This window comes from Dendropsophus ebraccatus, chromosome 10, assembly GCF_027789765.1.
Source record: "Dendropsophus ebraccatus isolate aDenEbr1 chromosome 10, aDenEbr1.pat, whole genome shotgun sequence".
Taxonomy (NCBI): Eukaryota; Metazoa; Chordata; class Amphibia; order Anura; family Hylidae; genus Dendropsophus; species Dendropsophus ebraccatus.
In genome coordinates this window covers 15870297-15885109 of record NC_091463.1, presented here as the reverse complement: position 1 = coordinate 15885109, position 14813 = coordinate 15870297, and the positions used below count along the sequence as shown (strand labels likewise).

Sequence of the window (14813 nt, the reverse complement as noted above, 5' to 3'; positions counted from 1 at the left end):
CGTCCCGTGGCGCGGTCCCGGGGCGCGGGGGGGTCGAGCGGGCGGCAGTGAGATTCGGGAAGGGGGGGTGGTATTGGGGGCGCTCTATTTTCCGGAACGGACACCCTCCCGGAAAAATACGGAAGGGTGTCCGTGTCTAATGAAACTCTGTGTCCGGAAATCCGGACAGATTTTCCGGACGTGTGAAGGGGGCCTTACTCCGTGCAGTGAACCTGTCATCCTTTTCCTGCTGCCTGGGTGGTCCTCAGCGGCCTCTCCTCACCCCACCGGCCTTGCTTCATAGATCTCTCCCTATTCCCAAACAGGAGGCGATCTATGAATCATTTCAGGTGTAAATCTCCCCCATTATGATTGGTTTATCATGGAGAACTACTCCACTATCTATGTGCATTAGTTTTATGTATGTAGGCCTTTATATGTATGTACCACTATATGGTGACAGTATGGCGGTAGTACTGGTTTTTGTACAGAGCTGTGCAGTGGCAGTATGGTCATTAGGTGGTGGTAGTATGTTACAGTATAATGTTAGGTGGTATAATTAGTCTCAGTATAGCAGGATCTGGTCAGTAACAATATGGCGGTAATATCTATGCTCCTTTTATACTGGTATTATTTATGAGCAGTATCACTATTATTTTAGAACAGTGTCTCTCCAGCTGTTGCAGAACTACAACTCCCATCATGCCATATACTGTTCTATAGCAGCCCCCACTATCTCTCTATGACTACTTAGGCGCCCTGTGGCTATGAACTTGGCTGTACTGCATACAACATACTGTAACACAGAGCCTACAATCACAGGGACAGTATTATTTACTGACAGCAGAGGGCGCTGTTTCAATACGAATTGTAACAATACGAAGTTATCTGTTGTCAGAGATGCTGCTCTATCGCCCCCTACTGGTGACTCTTATATACATATGTGCCGCTGTCATAAGACTACAAGTCCCATCATGCCCCGCGGGCTCTTCCGGTTGGAGGAGCAGGGGATCCGGTCACAGGGCTGCGGGCTCGTCTTCCTGCCTGTCCTTGGGCCGCTGCTCGGGGGGGATGCTCCATGTTTGTGCAAGAGGAGAAGATCTTCGCCGGCCGGGTGCTCAGGCTTCATGTCTGCACCATGGAGGGGGCCGAGTGGCTGGAGGAGGTGACGGAGGACATGACAGTGGAGCGGCTGAAGGAGCGCTGCCTGAAACATGTAAGAGGCAGGAGGGGCTGTCACCTACCAGAGGGGGCGCCAGTGCCCAGCTGTATGGGGGGCTGGCATATACCATCTGTATACTGTATGGGGGGCTGGCATATACCATCTGTATACTGTATGGGGGGGGGCTGGCATATACCATCTGTATACTGTATGGGGGGGCTGGCATATACCATCTGTATACTGGATGGGGGGGCTGGCATATACCATCTGTATACTGTATGGGGGGGCTGGCATATACCATCTGTATACTGTATGGGGGGGCTGGCATATACCATCTGTATACTGTATGGGGGGGCTGGCATATACCATCTGTGTACTGTATGGGGGGGCTGGCATATACCACCTGTGTACTGTATGGGGGGCTGGCATATACCATCTGTATACTGTATGGGGGGCTGGCATATGCCATCTGTATACTGTATGGGGGGCTGGCATATGCCATCTGTATACTGTATGGGGGGCTGGCATATGCCATCTGTATACTGTATGGGGGGCTGGCATATGCCATCTGTATACTGTATGGGGGGCTGGCATATGCCATCTGTATACTGTATGGGGGGCTGGCATATGCCATCTGTATACTGTATGGGGGGCTGGCATATGCCATCTGTATACTGTATGGGGGGCTGGCATATACCACGTGTATACTGTATGGGGGGGGCTGTCATATACCATCTGTATACTGTATGGGGGGGGCTGGCATATACCATCTGTATACTGTATGGGGGGGCTGGCATATACCACGTGTATACTGTATGGGGGGGCTGGCATATACCATCTGTGTACTGTATGGGGGGGCTGGCATATACCATCTGTGTACTGTATGGGGGGGCTGGCATATACCATCTGTGTACTGTATGGGGGGCTAGCATATACCATCTGTGTACTGTATGGGGGGCTGGCATATACCATCTGTATACTGTATGGGGGGCTGGCATATACCATCTGTATACTATATGGGGGGGGCTGGCATATGCCATCTGTATACTGTATGGGGGGGCTGGCATATGCCATCTGTATACTGTATGGGGGGGCTGGCATATACCACCTTTATACTGTATGGGGGGGGCTGTCATATACCATCTGTATACTGTATGGGGGGGGCTGGCATATACCATCTGTATACTGTATGGGGGGCTGTCATATACCATCTGTGTACTGTATGGGGGGGCTGGCATATACCACGTGTATACTATATAGGGGGGCTGGAATATACCACGTGTATACTGTATGGGGGGGGCTGGCATATACCACGTGTATACTGTATGGGGGGGGTTGGCATATACCACGTGTATACTGTATGGGGGGGGGGGTTGGCATATACCATGTGTATACTGTATGGGGGGGGCTGGCATATACCACGTGTATACTGTATGGGGGGGGCTGGCATATACCATCTGTATACTGTATGGGGGGGGCTGGCATATACCATCTGTATACTGTATGGGGGGCTGTCATATACCATCTGTGTACTGTATGGGGGGGGGCTGGCATATACCACGTGTATACTATATAGGGGGGCTGGCATATACCACGTGTATACTGTATGGGGGGGGCTGGCATATACCACGTGTATACTGTATGGGGGGGGTTGGCATATACCATCTGTATACTATATGGGGGGGCTGGCATATACCATCTGTATACTGTGAGGTGGGTCTGTATGTGGAGGTTGTGAGCTACTGTGTTCTGGCTATGAGGAGATCGGGGCAGGCTTTATTATAGGAGGACCTGTCATATAATATGAGGGGGGGGGGCTATCATATCATCTGTATACTGTATGGGGAGTTGGCATATTATCTGTATACTGTATGGGGGAGGGGGCTCTGTCATATACAGGAGGTGGGTCTGTGTATGGAGGTTGTGAGATACTGTGTTCTGGCTATAAGGAGATGGGGAGAGGCTGTGTTATAATATAGGGCAGCTCATCTGGCATATACCATCTGTATACTGTATGGGGGGGGAGGGCTGGCATATACCATCTGTATACTGTATGTGGGGCTGGCATATACCATCTGTATACTGTATGGGGGGGAGGGCTGGCATATACCATCTGTATACTGTATGTGGGGCTGGCATATACCATCTGTATACTGTATGGGGGGGCTGGCATATACCATCTGTATGCTGTATGGGGGGGAGGGCTGTCATATACCATCTGTATGCTGTATGGGGGGGAAGGCTGTCATATACCATCTGTATGCTGTATGGGGGGGGGGGCTGGCATATACCATCTGTATACTGTATGGGGGCTGGCATATACCATCTGTATACTGTATGGGGGCTGGCATATACCATCTGTATACTGTATGGGGGGCTGGCATATACCATCTGTATACTGTATGGGGGGGCTGGCATATACCATCTGTATGCTCTATGGGGGGGCTGGCATATACCATCTGTATGCTGTATGGGGGGGCTGGCATATACCATCTGTATGCTGTATGGGGGGGGCTGGCATATACCATCTGTATGCTGTATGGGGGGGGGCTGGCATATACCATCTGTATACTGTATGGGGGGGGCTGGCATATACCATCTGTATACTGTATGGGGGGCTGGCATATACCATCTGTATACTGTATGGGGGGGCTGGCATATACCATCTGTGTACTGTATGGGGGGCTGGCATATACCATCTGTATGCTGTATGGGGGGGCTGGCATATACCATCTGTATGCTGTATGGGGGGGGCTGGCATATACCATCTGTATACTGTATGGGGGGGCTGGCATATACCATCTGTATACTGTATGGGGGGGCTGGCATATACCATCTGTATACTGTATGGGGGGCTGGCATATACCATCTGTATACTGTATGTACAGGAGGTGGGTCTGTATATGGAGGTTGTGAGATACTGTTATGCTTATGAGGAGATTGGGGCAGGCTGTGATGTAATATAGGAGGACCTGTCCTGTAATATGGGGGGGGGGTCTGTAATATAATAGAGGGTGCTGTGCTGTTATATCCGGAGTCGTTTCCACCACTCTCCTTTCTGTCCACCACTATGGAAGCTGGATGGACTCATTGCAGTCAGCGGTTACCATAGCGACCAGTCAGGTTGTTGCTTTCATTTCTCGGCCTCCCATATAAGCTGTATATGGTTGCTATTGGCAACTGGATCAAACCTGTAAATCTCCCGGCTGACGTGGAGGGGGGTCGGGTGCTACATGGATGAAATATGCATGCCTCTCCATTATCCATAGAGCAGAGGGATGCCGAGGTCATCTCTTATGTATGGACGGACATCTCAGTGCGTCCCTGTGGATATTCCGATTCCCGGCTTAGTGCGGGTGGGGGGCGCAGTGTCCTCCATTAGTTCTTATAGCTCCATAGAGACGTCTGGAGGAGATATGTGGACAGATATTATTTCTCCTATAGAAATGCTGCGCGGGTGTCACCTGAATATCAACGCTATCCCTAGTGCCCCTGCACACATTATAATGCCCCCTTAGTATTTTCAGACACAGTGTAATGTCCCCTCTTAGTGCCATCCCATGCAGGGTAATGCCCCCATTTAGTGCCCACACACAGTGTAATACCCCCCTCTATGTGCTCCCCTACACACAGCATAGTGTCCCCTCTTAGTGCCCCCACAAACCATATATTTCCCCCTCTTAATGCCCCCACATGCAGGGTAATAACCCCCTTAGTACCCACACACAGTGTAATGCCCCCCTCTAAGTGCTCCTGCCCCACACACAGTGTAATGCCCCCCTCTAAGTGCTCCCCCACACACAGTGTAATGCCCCCCTCTAAGTGCTCCCCCACACACTGTAATGCCCCTTTTTAGTGTACCACCACACAGTGTATTGCCCCCACATACAGTATATTACACTGTGGGGGCATTATACTGTAATTTGGCTGTCCAGAGCATGATGGTAATTGTAGTTTTGTAACAGCTGGAGGGCCTGAGTGTGACACCCTAATGGCTGTATAGTGTATTGTTGTATGTAGGCAGGATACATTTGTATCTGCAGGTAGTAGTTGGTGCAGGTTCTTTCTCGGTGACAGGAAGCAGAGAACTTATAAGCGGCAGGAATTACTGCAGAGTACGTCACAGGACCCCTGACCTGTCTTACAGCAGATTGCACTATGCTACCAGTGAGAGGCAGCAGTAACCTGATGCCAATGTGAACACAGCCTTGTAGGTATTTTTAATGCAGTTTTTACCTGTAATTCTCATTAAATGAAACAAAATGTAAAAAGTAAATAATGCCGGCGGCATTGTAATATGAAGCATCGTACTAAATCTTCACACACGTACACCCAGCTCAGCTGAGCATGCTTGGGTTTGCAATTGGGAAAGTCCAGTAAATGCCTTATACCCAGTGGAACCAGAAAAAAAGGAAGCGATGACCAGTGGGCCCATAGGGGGAGGGGGTTGAGTACAGGTAATATCGCCACCATGAGCACTTTATATGCATTTTCTTCCGGCATACTCCTTTAAGACTGGTGGTAACCCTTTGCAGTCCTTGCTCTGTCTCCTGAAGATCCCAGGACTGCAGTATGCCATCTCCACTAATGCCGTCCCTTCCTGAGCCGGCGGCTAATAATAACCTGTCTTATTTATAGAGCTGGAGCTGCCCTGTCAGGAGGATGCCCTGCCATTGATCTCCTCTCCTCTGGTTATCCAGTATGTAGTATGCCAGCAGCAGGAAACTCATCCCCTACCATGTGCCCTGGTGCCATACCAGTTACTGTAGGGGATTTCCATGGGCACAATACAAAGCATGCGCAGACCCCCATTAGGATGAATTCACACACTGCACTGTGGTGTCAATAGGGATTCTGTGTATTTTCTAATCTAGTGGCTGACACTTCTGTTCGGATTTTACCCTTGCTCAGGGTAAGGCGTGCATGCAGTACCGGCAGTTCTGGCTGCAGATTGTTGTAAATTTACTGCAAAATCTGCAAAGGAAGTTGTCAGCCATGGGTCAGGCTACCTGCGGCCGTCACATAGACTCTAAATGGACCAGCTGTGCATATGCTGGACCAAAGCTCCATACAAACAGGGGCCCTACTTGGAAATGATGGGGACTGGAGTAGATCTGTCAGGTTTACTATATGGGGGCACAGGGACCCTTCTTGTGAATGTGGGGATTACAGTAGATCTGCCAGTTCTCCTATATGGGGGCACAGGGACCCTTCTCGTGTATGATGGGGATTACAGTAGCTCTGTCAGGTCTCCTATTTGGGGGCACAAGGACCCTTCTTGTGAATGATGGGGAGTAGAGTAGATCTGCCAAGTCTCCTATATGGGGTCTTCCTATGATCACTGTAGTGGGATTATGAAGGCCGCTCTAGCAGTATCCAGCATCACTATCTCACCGATCTCACTGCCAGAGGAATATTTAGATGTGACAATCATGGGAGTTGTGGGCTCTTAGCATTGTGGGGGCTGACGTCATGTTTGGCAGCAGCTATGTGAGCGGCCGAGAATGCTTCTGTACTGTATGAAGCCTCACAGGGATTACTGCAGGAAAATGTACTGTGACCAGAGACTGATAGCGCGTCCCAAAATACAAGTCCTTGAGTGATCCTCTTCCGTCAAGTGCATTCAACTACGGATCCGACACGTGTCACTCAGCTTTCCCGGACTCCTAAATGGTAAAACTTTGCTATTAGTCGTTTTTCCATACTAGATTGGTAAAAAAAACAAAAACAAACCTGGGGTCCATATGATCATGTGACTACTGATGCTGATGAAGAGACGGCTATCATTTAGTATTTTTTGATAATGTCTGTAGCTCTGAGCATAGTATAAGGCCATTGGTAACCGTTTTTTATTGCTTCTTTATACCCACAGTGTGCCCACGGGAGCCTGGAGGACCCCAAGAGCCTCACCCATCACAAGCTGGTCCACGCCTCCTCCGAGAGAGTCCTGTCTGATACCAAGACAGTAGCAGAGGAGAATATCCAGGACAGAGGTGTCTCAGGGCTGGGGGATCATGGTGGCTTGTGCAGTCTCATGGTTAGTTGTGTATTCACTTACCTTTCCTCTCCACCCACAGATGTCTTGTTGTTGGTGAAAAAGAGGGCGCCTCCCCCACCACCAAAGATGTCCGACGTATCGGCAGAGGAGAAGGTGTGTGGCAATGTGTTATCGGATGTGATGGCATTTCTGACGCTCCATCATTTGTCACTGTAATGGATATGAAGTTCTGATTTGTATAAAGATAGGCTATATATAATAGGGAGCACATGCTGACTGACTTGTTTAACCCTTCCTTACAGCGCAAGCAGGATCAAAAGGCTCCGGACAAGGACGCCATTCTCAAGGCTACTGCTGGCCTGTCAGCTCGCACTGCGGATCGGACCGTCGCTCATCACAACATGAGAGATGTAAGTATTGCTTGCTGCCATTGTAGTCTGACGCCGGTAATAGAATGTGTGTAAGGCTATGCACACCATGTTTGTGTCTAAGAGCATGTACGTCACACAATGAAACATACAATAGATCCCTAAGTTACAGGAGGGATGCAGTTTTACCTGGAAAAAAAACTCAGCTACCTTATTGCAAAAACAGTGCCACCCTGTCCTCCGATTGTGTGTGGTTTTACAATTCAGCTCCATTCACTTGTGAAACTGATCTGAAAACCCCCACCCAAACTGAGGACAAGAGAGGCGCTGTTTCTGGAAGAAAGCGGCTATGTTATTCTAAACCTTGACTACCCCTGAAAGCCTCATGGCAGTGAGTCCTGCAGAGTGTTGTCCTCCATCCTTGCCTATAGGATACCTGAGCTCTAGAGCCCTGCGGCTGTGTCAGTGCACGAGGGCAAACTTTTCAAGTGTTTAGAAGCTCCTGACATCATAATTAATCATAATGCTGGGAGCTCCCAGGTCCAGTCTGCAGAACACCGTCCATGTACGGACGGATTTTTACGGACATGTGAATGACCCCTTAAAGGGAACCAATCACGCCGAAAATACATCTTAAGATAAGGAAACGTGCTGGCACATCACGCAACACGTTTCCCAAACATCCCCCTGTAACCTCCGTGCCCCCCTCAATCAGTCAGCTATCTTACTTTGAAGAAGTCCCGCCCTGTATGTAAATTTCCGGCAAGTAGTCATGGTGGGCAGAATCAGTCACAGGTCCTGGGCGTCTGTAATGGCTGTAATCACGCCCAGAGGGGCGTGATTGAGAGGTCTGCCTTCCATTAACGTGACCCGGTGGCTTGCTTTTCACGTCGGCGGCGCGCTGATGTCATCCGCACGCAGCGCCGTCGTCTTCCGGAGTCCGCGCATGCACAGTACTGCGGGAGACGACGTACCGTGTACAGATGACGTGTACCGCATACAGATGACGTCAGCGCGCCACCGATGTGAAACGCAAGCCGCCAGGTCACTTAGATGGAAGGCAGTCCTCTCAATCACGCCCCTCTGGGCGTGATTACAGCCATTACAGACCCCCAGGACCTGTGACTGATTCTGCCCACCTTGACTAATTCCGCCCACTGTGACTACTTGCCGGAAATTTACATACAGCGCGGGACTTCAAAGTAAGCTAACTGACTGATTGAGGAACTGACTGATTGAGGGGGGCACAGAGGTTACAGGGGGATGTTTGGGAAATGTGCTGGGTGATGTGCCAGCACGTTTCTTTATGTTAAGATGGCTTTTCGGCCTCCTGTAGTCCTGAGATCACAAATTTGTTGTTTTCTTGCAGTTCCAGACGGAGCTTCGAAAGATTTTGGTGTCTCTTATTGAAGTTGCACAAAAGCTGCTAGCGCTTAACCCTGACGCCGTCGAGCTCTTTAAAAAAGCAAATGGTAAGTAAGTATGGGTTAAATGGGCACTGTCACTTCACAAAAAAAAACACTTTTCCAAAAGTTTAGATTAGTTGAGGTCTGGATGTTCGGACTCCCTACTGTTTAATAGGTAGAGCTGGGAGAAGTTATTGGTTGAATGTTTCATCCCCAGCTTGCTGCAAAGACTGTATCCTGCAGTGAGGCGGGAGTAAAACGCTTAGATAAGTGCTTCGCCCTGCTCATCTAATGATTGGTGGGGTCTGATCCAGCCGCTGACCAAGCAAAACTTTAGTCATGTCAAAGGTTTTTTTTTTTTTAATTATGGGGACACTTTAAATAAATATATATACACAAACTTACACTCACTCCTGCTCCGGTGAGGTCTGACAAGTAGCTGAATTGAACTGCTGTAAATCCTACCCAACTGAAGTCCTGCTTTTCCTTCATGTCAGCCATGTTAGATGAGGATGAGGAGGATCGAATGGATGAAGTGGCATTACGGCAGCTGACAGAGATGGGATTCCCACAGAGCCGAGCAGTGAAGGCGCTCCGGTTGAATCAGTAGGTAGTTCTGATAAGTAATTATAAGTTGCCTTCTGCTGGGAAAGCTGGATGATGATCAGTGATACCATCATCCAGCCCCTGAATGGCCAATCTCCATAACTTTGCTCTTTTGTATTTCCAGTTTGCTGTATCTTGAAGTACAGCTTATTTTTGTCAAACCACATGGGAGCAGCTAGCCCAGGGATGCGGGAACCTTCGGCCCTCTGGCTGTTGCAAAACAACAATTCCCATCATGCATGGACAACTAAAGCTTCGGGAATGGGGAACTTTTGGCTCTCCAGCTGTTGCAAAACTACAATTCCCATCATGCATGGACAGGCAAAGCTTCGGGGATGGGGAACTTTTGGCCCTCCAGCTGTTGCAAAAATACAATTGCCATCATGCATAGACAGCCAAAGCTTTGCTTTGGCTGTCCATGCATGATGGGTATTGTAGTTTTGCAACAGCTGGAGGGCTAAAGGTTCCCCATCCCTGGGCTAGGTGATCACAAATATGGCTGTTCCCACTTCTCCCATAGGGCTTGTCGCTGTACATTTTCTGCAGGTCTGTATGTGCCTGTTCAGCGGCTGCTAAGGAAGTTTAGTACCTTTATACTTTCTATTTGGATAGTTAACCATACAAGACATGAATGGGCGGGTCACCTCCCTCTTTTCCTGGTACACAGTGTTTTTTTCCTTTTATTTTGCAGCATGTCGGTCACACAGGCCATGGAGTGGTTGATTGAACATGCTGATGATCCAGCAGCAGATATGCCTCTCCCAAATGAGAATGCATCAGACGTGGCAGGTGCTGCAGCATCGGCCGACTCCAGATCAAGTCAGGGAGCCACCGCCGAGGACCCTAAAGACGAACTTACAGAAATCTTTAAAAAAATCCGGAGGAAAAGAGAATTTCGGCCAGACCCCCGTGTAAGTAAAATGTCATGCCGATAGGGAATTGGGGACTTTAGATCCTGGGCTTCCACCAGTCCCTAGAACAAAGGGCAGTGTACTGACAAAATGTAGGTTCATGTGGTGATGCTGCTGGAGTAATTTAGTTATGTATTTTAGGCTGTAATAGCACTGATGGAAATGGGGTTTGATGAAAAAGAAGTGATTGATGCCCTTCGTGTAAACAACAATCAGCAGGATGCAGCAGTGAGTATGAATACAGCCCCCCCCCCAAATGGGGACCCTATACTGTATATACATATGGGTGGTCTGCATGTGATTTTAAAGAATTCTCTCCTTCCTGTCATCACATTTATGTTGCCTGAACCACAGGGTCAGTCCCTGGCTTCTTCTCCCCACCATCCTGGAATGATAGATCTACCTGTTGTGGAGTAGGGAGAGATCTGTCAGTGAAGTCTGGTAAGGTGGTTAGAAGCCTTATGGGCAGCACCCTGATAGCTTGTGGTTTAGGCAGCATGAGTGTAATGACAGGTTCCCTTTAACAGCTAATCTTGTTGTCCTCTTACACATGCACACTTAGTTTTACTGTGTGTACACGGGCTCTCAATGGGAGAGAAGAGTGAGCCACCGCCAGACTCTTTTGCGGCTTATCTCCTTTGAAACCAAAAGGATCAGGACCCAAATTCAGCTTGCCCTATCGTTTTTTTTTTCTTTCTTTTGGGGAGGAATGGGCACATTCCCATACTAAAGTTCTGCCCAAATTGGTTATATGGCCATTTTGTGTATGGACTCTTTAGTTATCATGTGCAGTGATGCTTACTAAGAGATGAGGGCAACTTGATCATGCTCAGTCCAGTCGTTCAGCATTTAAATACCGATGGCTGGATGCAGCCCTAGGGAGTGTTGGAATATATGAGTACAGCCATAGGCTGTATCCATGTTTTCTTGGACTCCCTAGGGCTGCATCCAACTTCTTCAGCCACCGGTATTGAAATGCTGAACAATTGGACTCGGCATGCTCCAGCTGCGCTCATCTCTAATGCTCACCCAAAAGATGGTCTAGCCAATAAATTCCTGTTAATTCCTGCTGCATTAGAAGGAGCCTCGTCTGTTGGATGGTTGTCTGTGATTCTTCTGACATGTTTATGGGATACATTATAATCCAGAACTCTTGTTATTTCAGTGTGAGTGGCTCCTGGGTGACAAGAAACCTTCACCGGAGGATTTGGACAAAGGAATTGACACGTCTAGTCCTTTATTCCAAGCCATCCTTGACAACCCTGTCGTACAATTAGGCCTAACCAACCCTAAAACTCTACTAGGTAAGTGCTGTAGATGACCAGACATCTTCTGAACTGCCCCAGCCCCCCTCATGTGCTCAGCTTTTGTTGCTGGGGTAAATGGGGAAACAGTGGTGGTTCTCATGTACCGTAGTGCATATAAAGTTAGGGCCATGTTCACATCATGGTTTCATATCCAGCATGGGAATATGTAGTTTTAAGTGCTGTGGATGTACATGGGTTTTTGTCCCATTGTCATTCAGTGAGGCCAATCCTTAGTAGTAAGGTGTTTATGTCTGCAGCACCAAGATCCATGTTGCAGTTTTCTGTTGCATGGGAATTGACATTGACACCAGATTGGACACAGACACCCATGTCTAATCTGACTGTGTGAACAGTGCTGATAGATCTCTTGGTCGCAGACATGCGGGATCAGCACTTGTTTGCAGTACCTATACAGGGCACAAGAAATTGAGTGGCCGGGCTGCACCAGAGATCCTTGTATTGTTCATGCAACCGTGGAAACTGACCACATGGATATACATATATCTGTTCTGTCATTTTCCAGATCATACAGCAATGCATACTTGCCTAATGCACTGCTTCTGTGATCTGCCTCTCTTGTTCAGCTGCTGTGTCTTCAGGCCTCGCCTCCTCCAGCTGTCAGTCATTCTGGAGGAGGTGGCAGTCTGAAGATGCAGGGGTTAAATGGGAGAACAGGATGCTGGATCACAGCAGCAGCGCGCTTGGTAAGTACAGTATGCACTACTCTGTGAAGTGAACACTAACGGCTCAGATATATGTATATCCGTGCTGTCAGTTTTGTTTTTTTTGTTATCGGCTTCACGTCCCCTGTTTACACAGGATGATCAGCCGATGATAAATTTTGAAGCCTGCTCTAAAGACTTGATTGGGCAACTAATGGAAAAGAATTGCGGAGAGCAGTGACTTGCTGGGTCTCTGTGGCTCTTGACATGCAGGAGCTTGGGAAAGCTGAGTTACACATTTTGTGGAAGCAGCTGTGTAATCTCAGCTGTTGCCAGTAAATAGATATATATGGTTTAAAGGGGTTTGTCCACGATGAACCCTTATCGTGTATCTGCAGGATTGGTGTCTGATCAATGGGTGACTGACTGCATAGATCCCATCCGATCATGAGACCTGGGGGATTGAAGAAGTTGTCTAGTTATAACATGAATCAGAGATTGCACCTTTTTACTGTGTATAAGAGTCGGATTTTCCAGTGATTTTTATGGCCTGTGTGCCGTTGCTTTCATCATGCTGACATATCTAGTGTCGCCAGTAATCCCGTTGTAGGTACAGTTACAGGAGATGTGTCATGGGAACTAGACTGTGCCAGTCCCCAGCTGACAGATGTAACGCAGACCTGTGCCAAAGCTGAAATAGCAACACTCTAAATACTTTGCCCTTCTTTGAGTTCACAGTCTTGTCATATAGGTCAGGTTTTATACCGTCTGCCCTTCAGCACTCTCTCTATAGTACAGTACTTTTACTTGAATGGCTGATACAGCCCCTGTAATGCTGAGGGCTGTGATCCCTCCTCACTCCCCCTCCCATCCCTGTCTCAGTGGAATGGTGCAGGTTGGTTAGGCATTTTGTCCATTTCCTCATTACCATATGTCTTTTCTTTTGCAGCGTTTGAAGATATGCTTGAAAACCCATTGAACAGCACGCAGTGGATGAACGACCCCGAAACCGGTCCTGTAATGTTACAGATATCTAGGATTTTCCAAACCCTAAACCGCACGTAGGAGACGCTGCCCTCCCCATTTACTGTGTCTTTGGACTTGGGGAAAGTGCGAAAACCAAAACCTTACTGATTCTTTTTTTTTTTTTTAAGCTATTCTGGGCCTGTGTCATTTCTTCTGCTCAGGAGAGTGTGCGTGTGTTGCTTCATTACTCTTATCATCCAGTCTTCTTATAATTGTGATGTTATTGGAGTTGTTTTGTGATTAGACCGGCCGAACCATCATTGGGATTGTGCGCTTCGCGGTTACGGTGTGCTCTTGTCATGTGCTCTTCTACTTTGCAAACAGGAAAATCAACTTAAGAGGATGACCACCATGATGCCTTTTTGCCATCTGCTAGCTTCTCCCGGCAACCATTTCCATGGTCTGGTTACCCTTAGCTGTTTGATCCGCCACCTCTTTGTAAAATTCCTTTAATCTGCCAACAATGGAGCCTAATAGGAATAGAATTATGAAATGCATTGACTATACTAAAGCATACTTGTGGGTAGAGAACCATGCATGAGGACTGTCCAGTATAAAATATGAACCCATGTTATGTTAGCACTCTTTTAATGGGTTCCCATATATTAGTTGACCTTTTGAGAACCCTCCTCTGTCAGCTGTAGGGGGCACTGCTACAGAGAATGGCTAGACTTGTTGCATGATATAGACTGGCCATAGACATTAGTCGGCACTATGTAATGCATTGCATAGCTTCAGGGAAATCAAAGAGGGGCCACCCCTTGTAATCTGCGCCCAGGCTAGGTTTCCAGATTATGCCGTTGTACGAGATTCTACTGTTTAGAAAATCTGGACTAAGGGTGCGTTCACATCTACAGGATCTGCAGCAGATTTGATGCTGTGTTCAGTTATTTAAATGAAATCTGCTGCAGAAAATCAGCTGCAGATCCTGTAGGTGTGAACGCACCATAAAGGAATTTTATTGTAATGTAATAAATAGTCTGTGGGGCGGTGGCTGCACCTTGGAGGGATGAGGGAAAATTGGACAGCTGCATCATGGGAATGGAGGAGGGGGGGGGGGGATTGTAGGCGACTGCTTCATGTTGGAGTGTCGGGATGGGTATAGGCGTGGGAGTGTAGGCAGTGGCTGCACCGCGGAGGGGGTATGAGTGGAGGGGATGGGAGTGTAGGCAGTGGCTGCACCGCGTAGGGGGTATGAGTGGAGGGGATGGGAGTGTAGGCAGTGGCTGCACCGCGGAGGGGATGGGAGTGTAGGCAGTGGCTGCACCGCGGAGGGGATGGGAGTGTAGGCAGTGGCTGCACCGCGGAGGGGGAATGAGTGGAGGGGATGGGAGTGTAGGCAGTGGCTGCACCGCGGAGGGGGTATGAGTGGAGGGGATGGGAGTGTA

General features: G+C 48.4%; 1 protein-coding gene across 2 annotated transcripts; it reads left to right on the top strand.

Annotated features, from left to right (window-relative positions):
• The first annotated feature begins 962 nt into the window (after positions 1 to 962).
• Positions 963 to 14468, top strand: UBAC1 (UBA domain containing 1). 2 transcript variants are annotated; one of them, XM_069985693.1, is made up of 10 exons: positions 963 to 1195; positions 7014 to 7134; positions 7219 to 7292; positions 7442 to 7549; positions 8877 to 8979; positions 9411 to 9519; positions 10211 to 10430; positions 10572 to 10658; positions 11596 to 11734; positions 13349 to 14468. In XM_069985693.1, exons 1-10 carry the CDS (start codon positions 1058 to 1060, stop codon positions 13462 to 13464), a joined length of 1215 nt encoding a protein of 404 aa, XP_069841794.1. In that variant the 5' UTR covers positions 963 to 1057; the 3' UTR covers positions 13465 to 14468. The 2 variants fall into 2 exon arrangements, with proteins under 2 accessions (XP_069841794.1, XP_069841795.1); XM_069985694.1 differs by lacking the exon at positions 963 to 1195 and adding an exon at positions 6418 to 6814.
• The last annotated feature ends 345 nt before the right edge of the window (positions 14469 to 14813 follow it).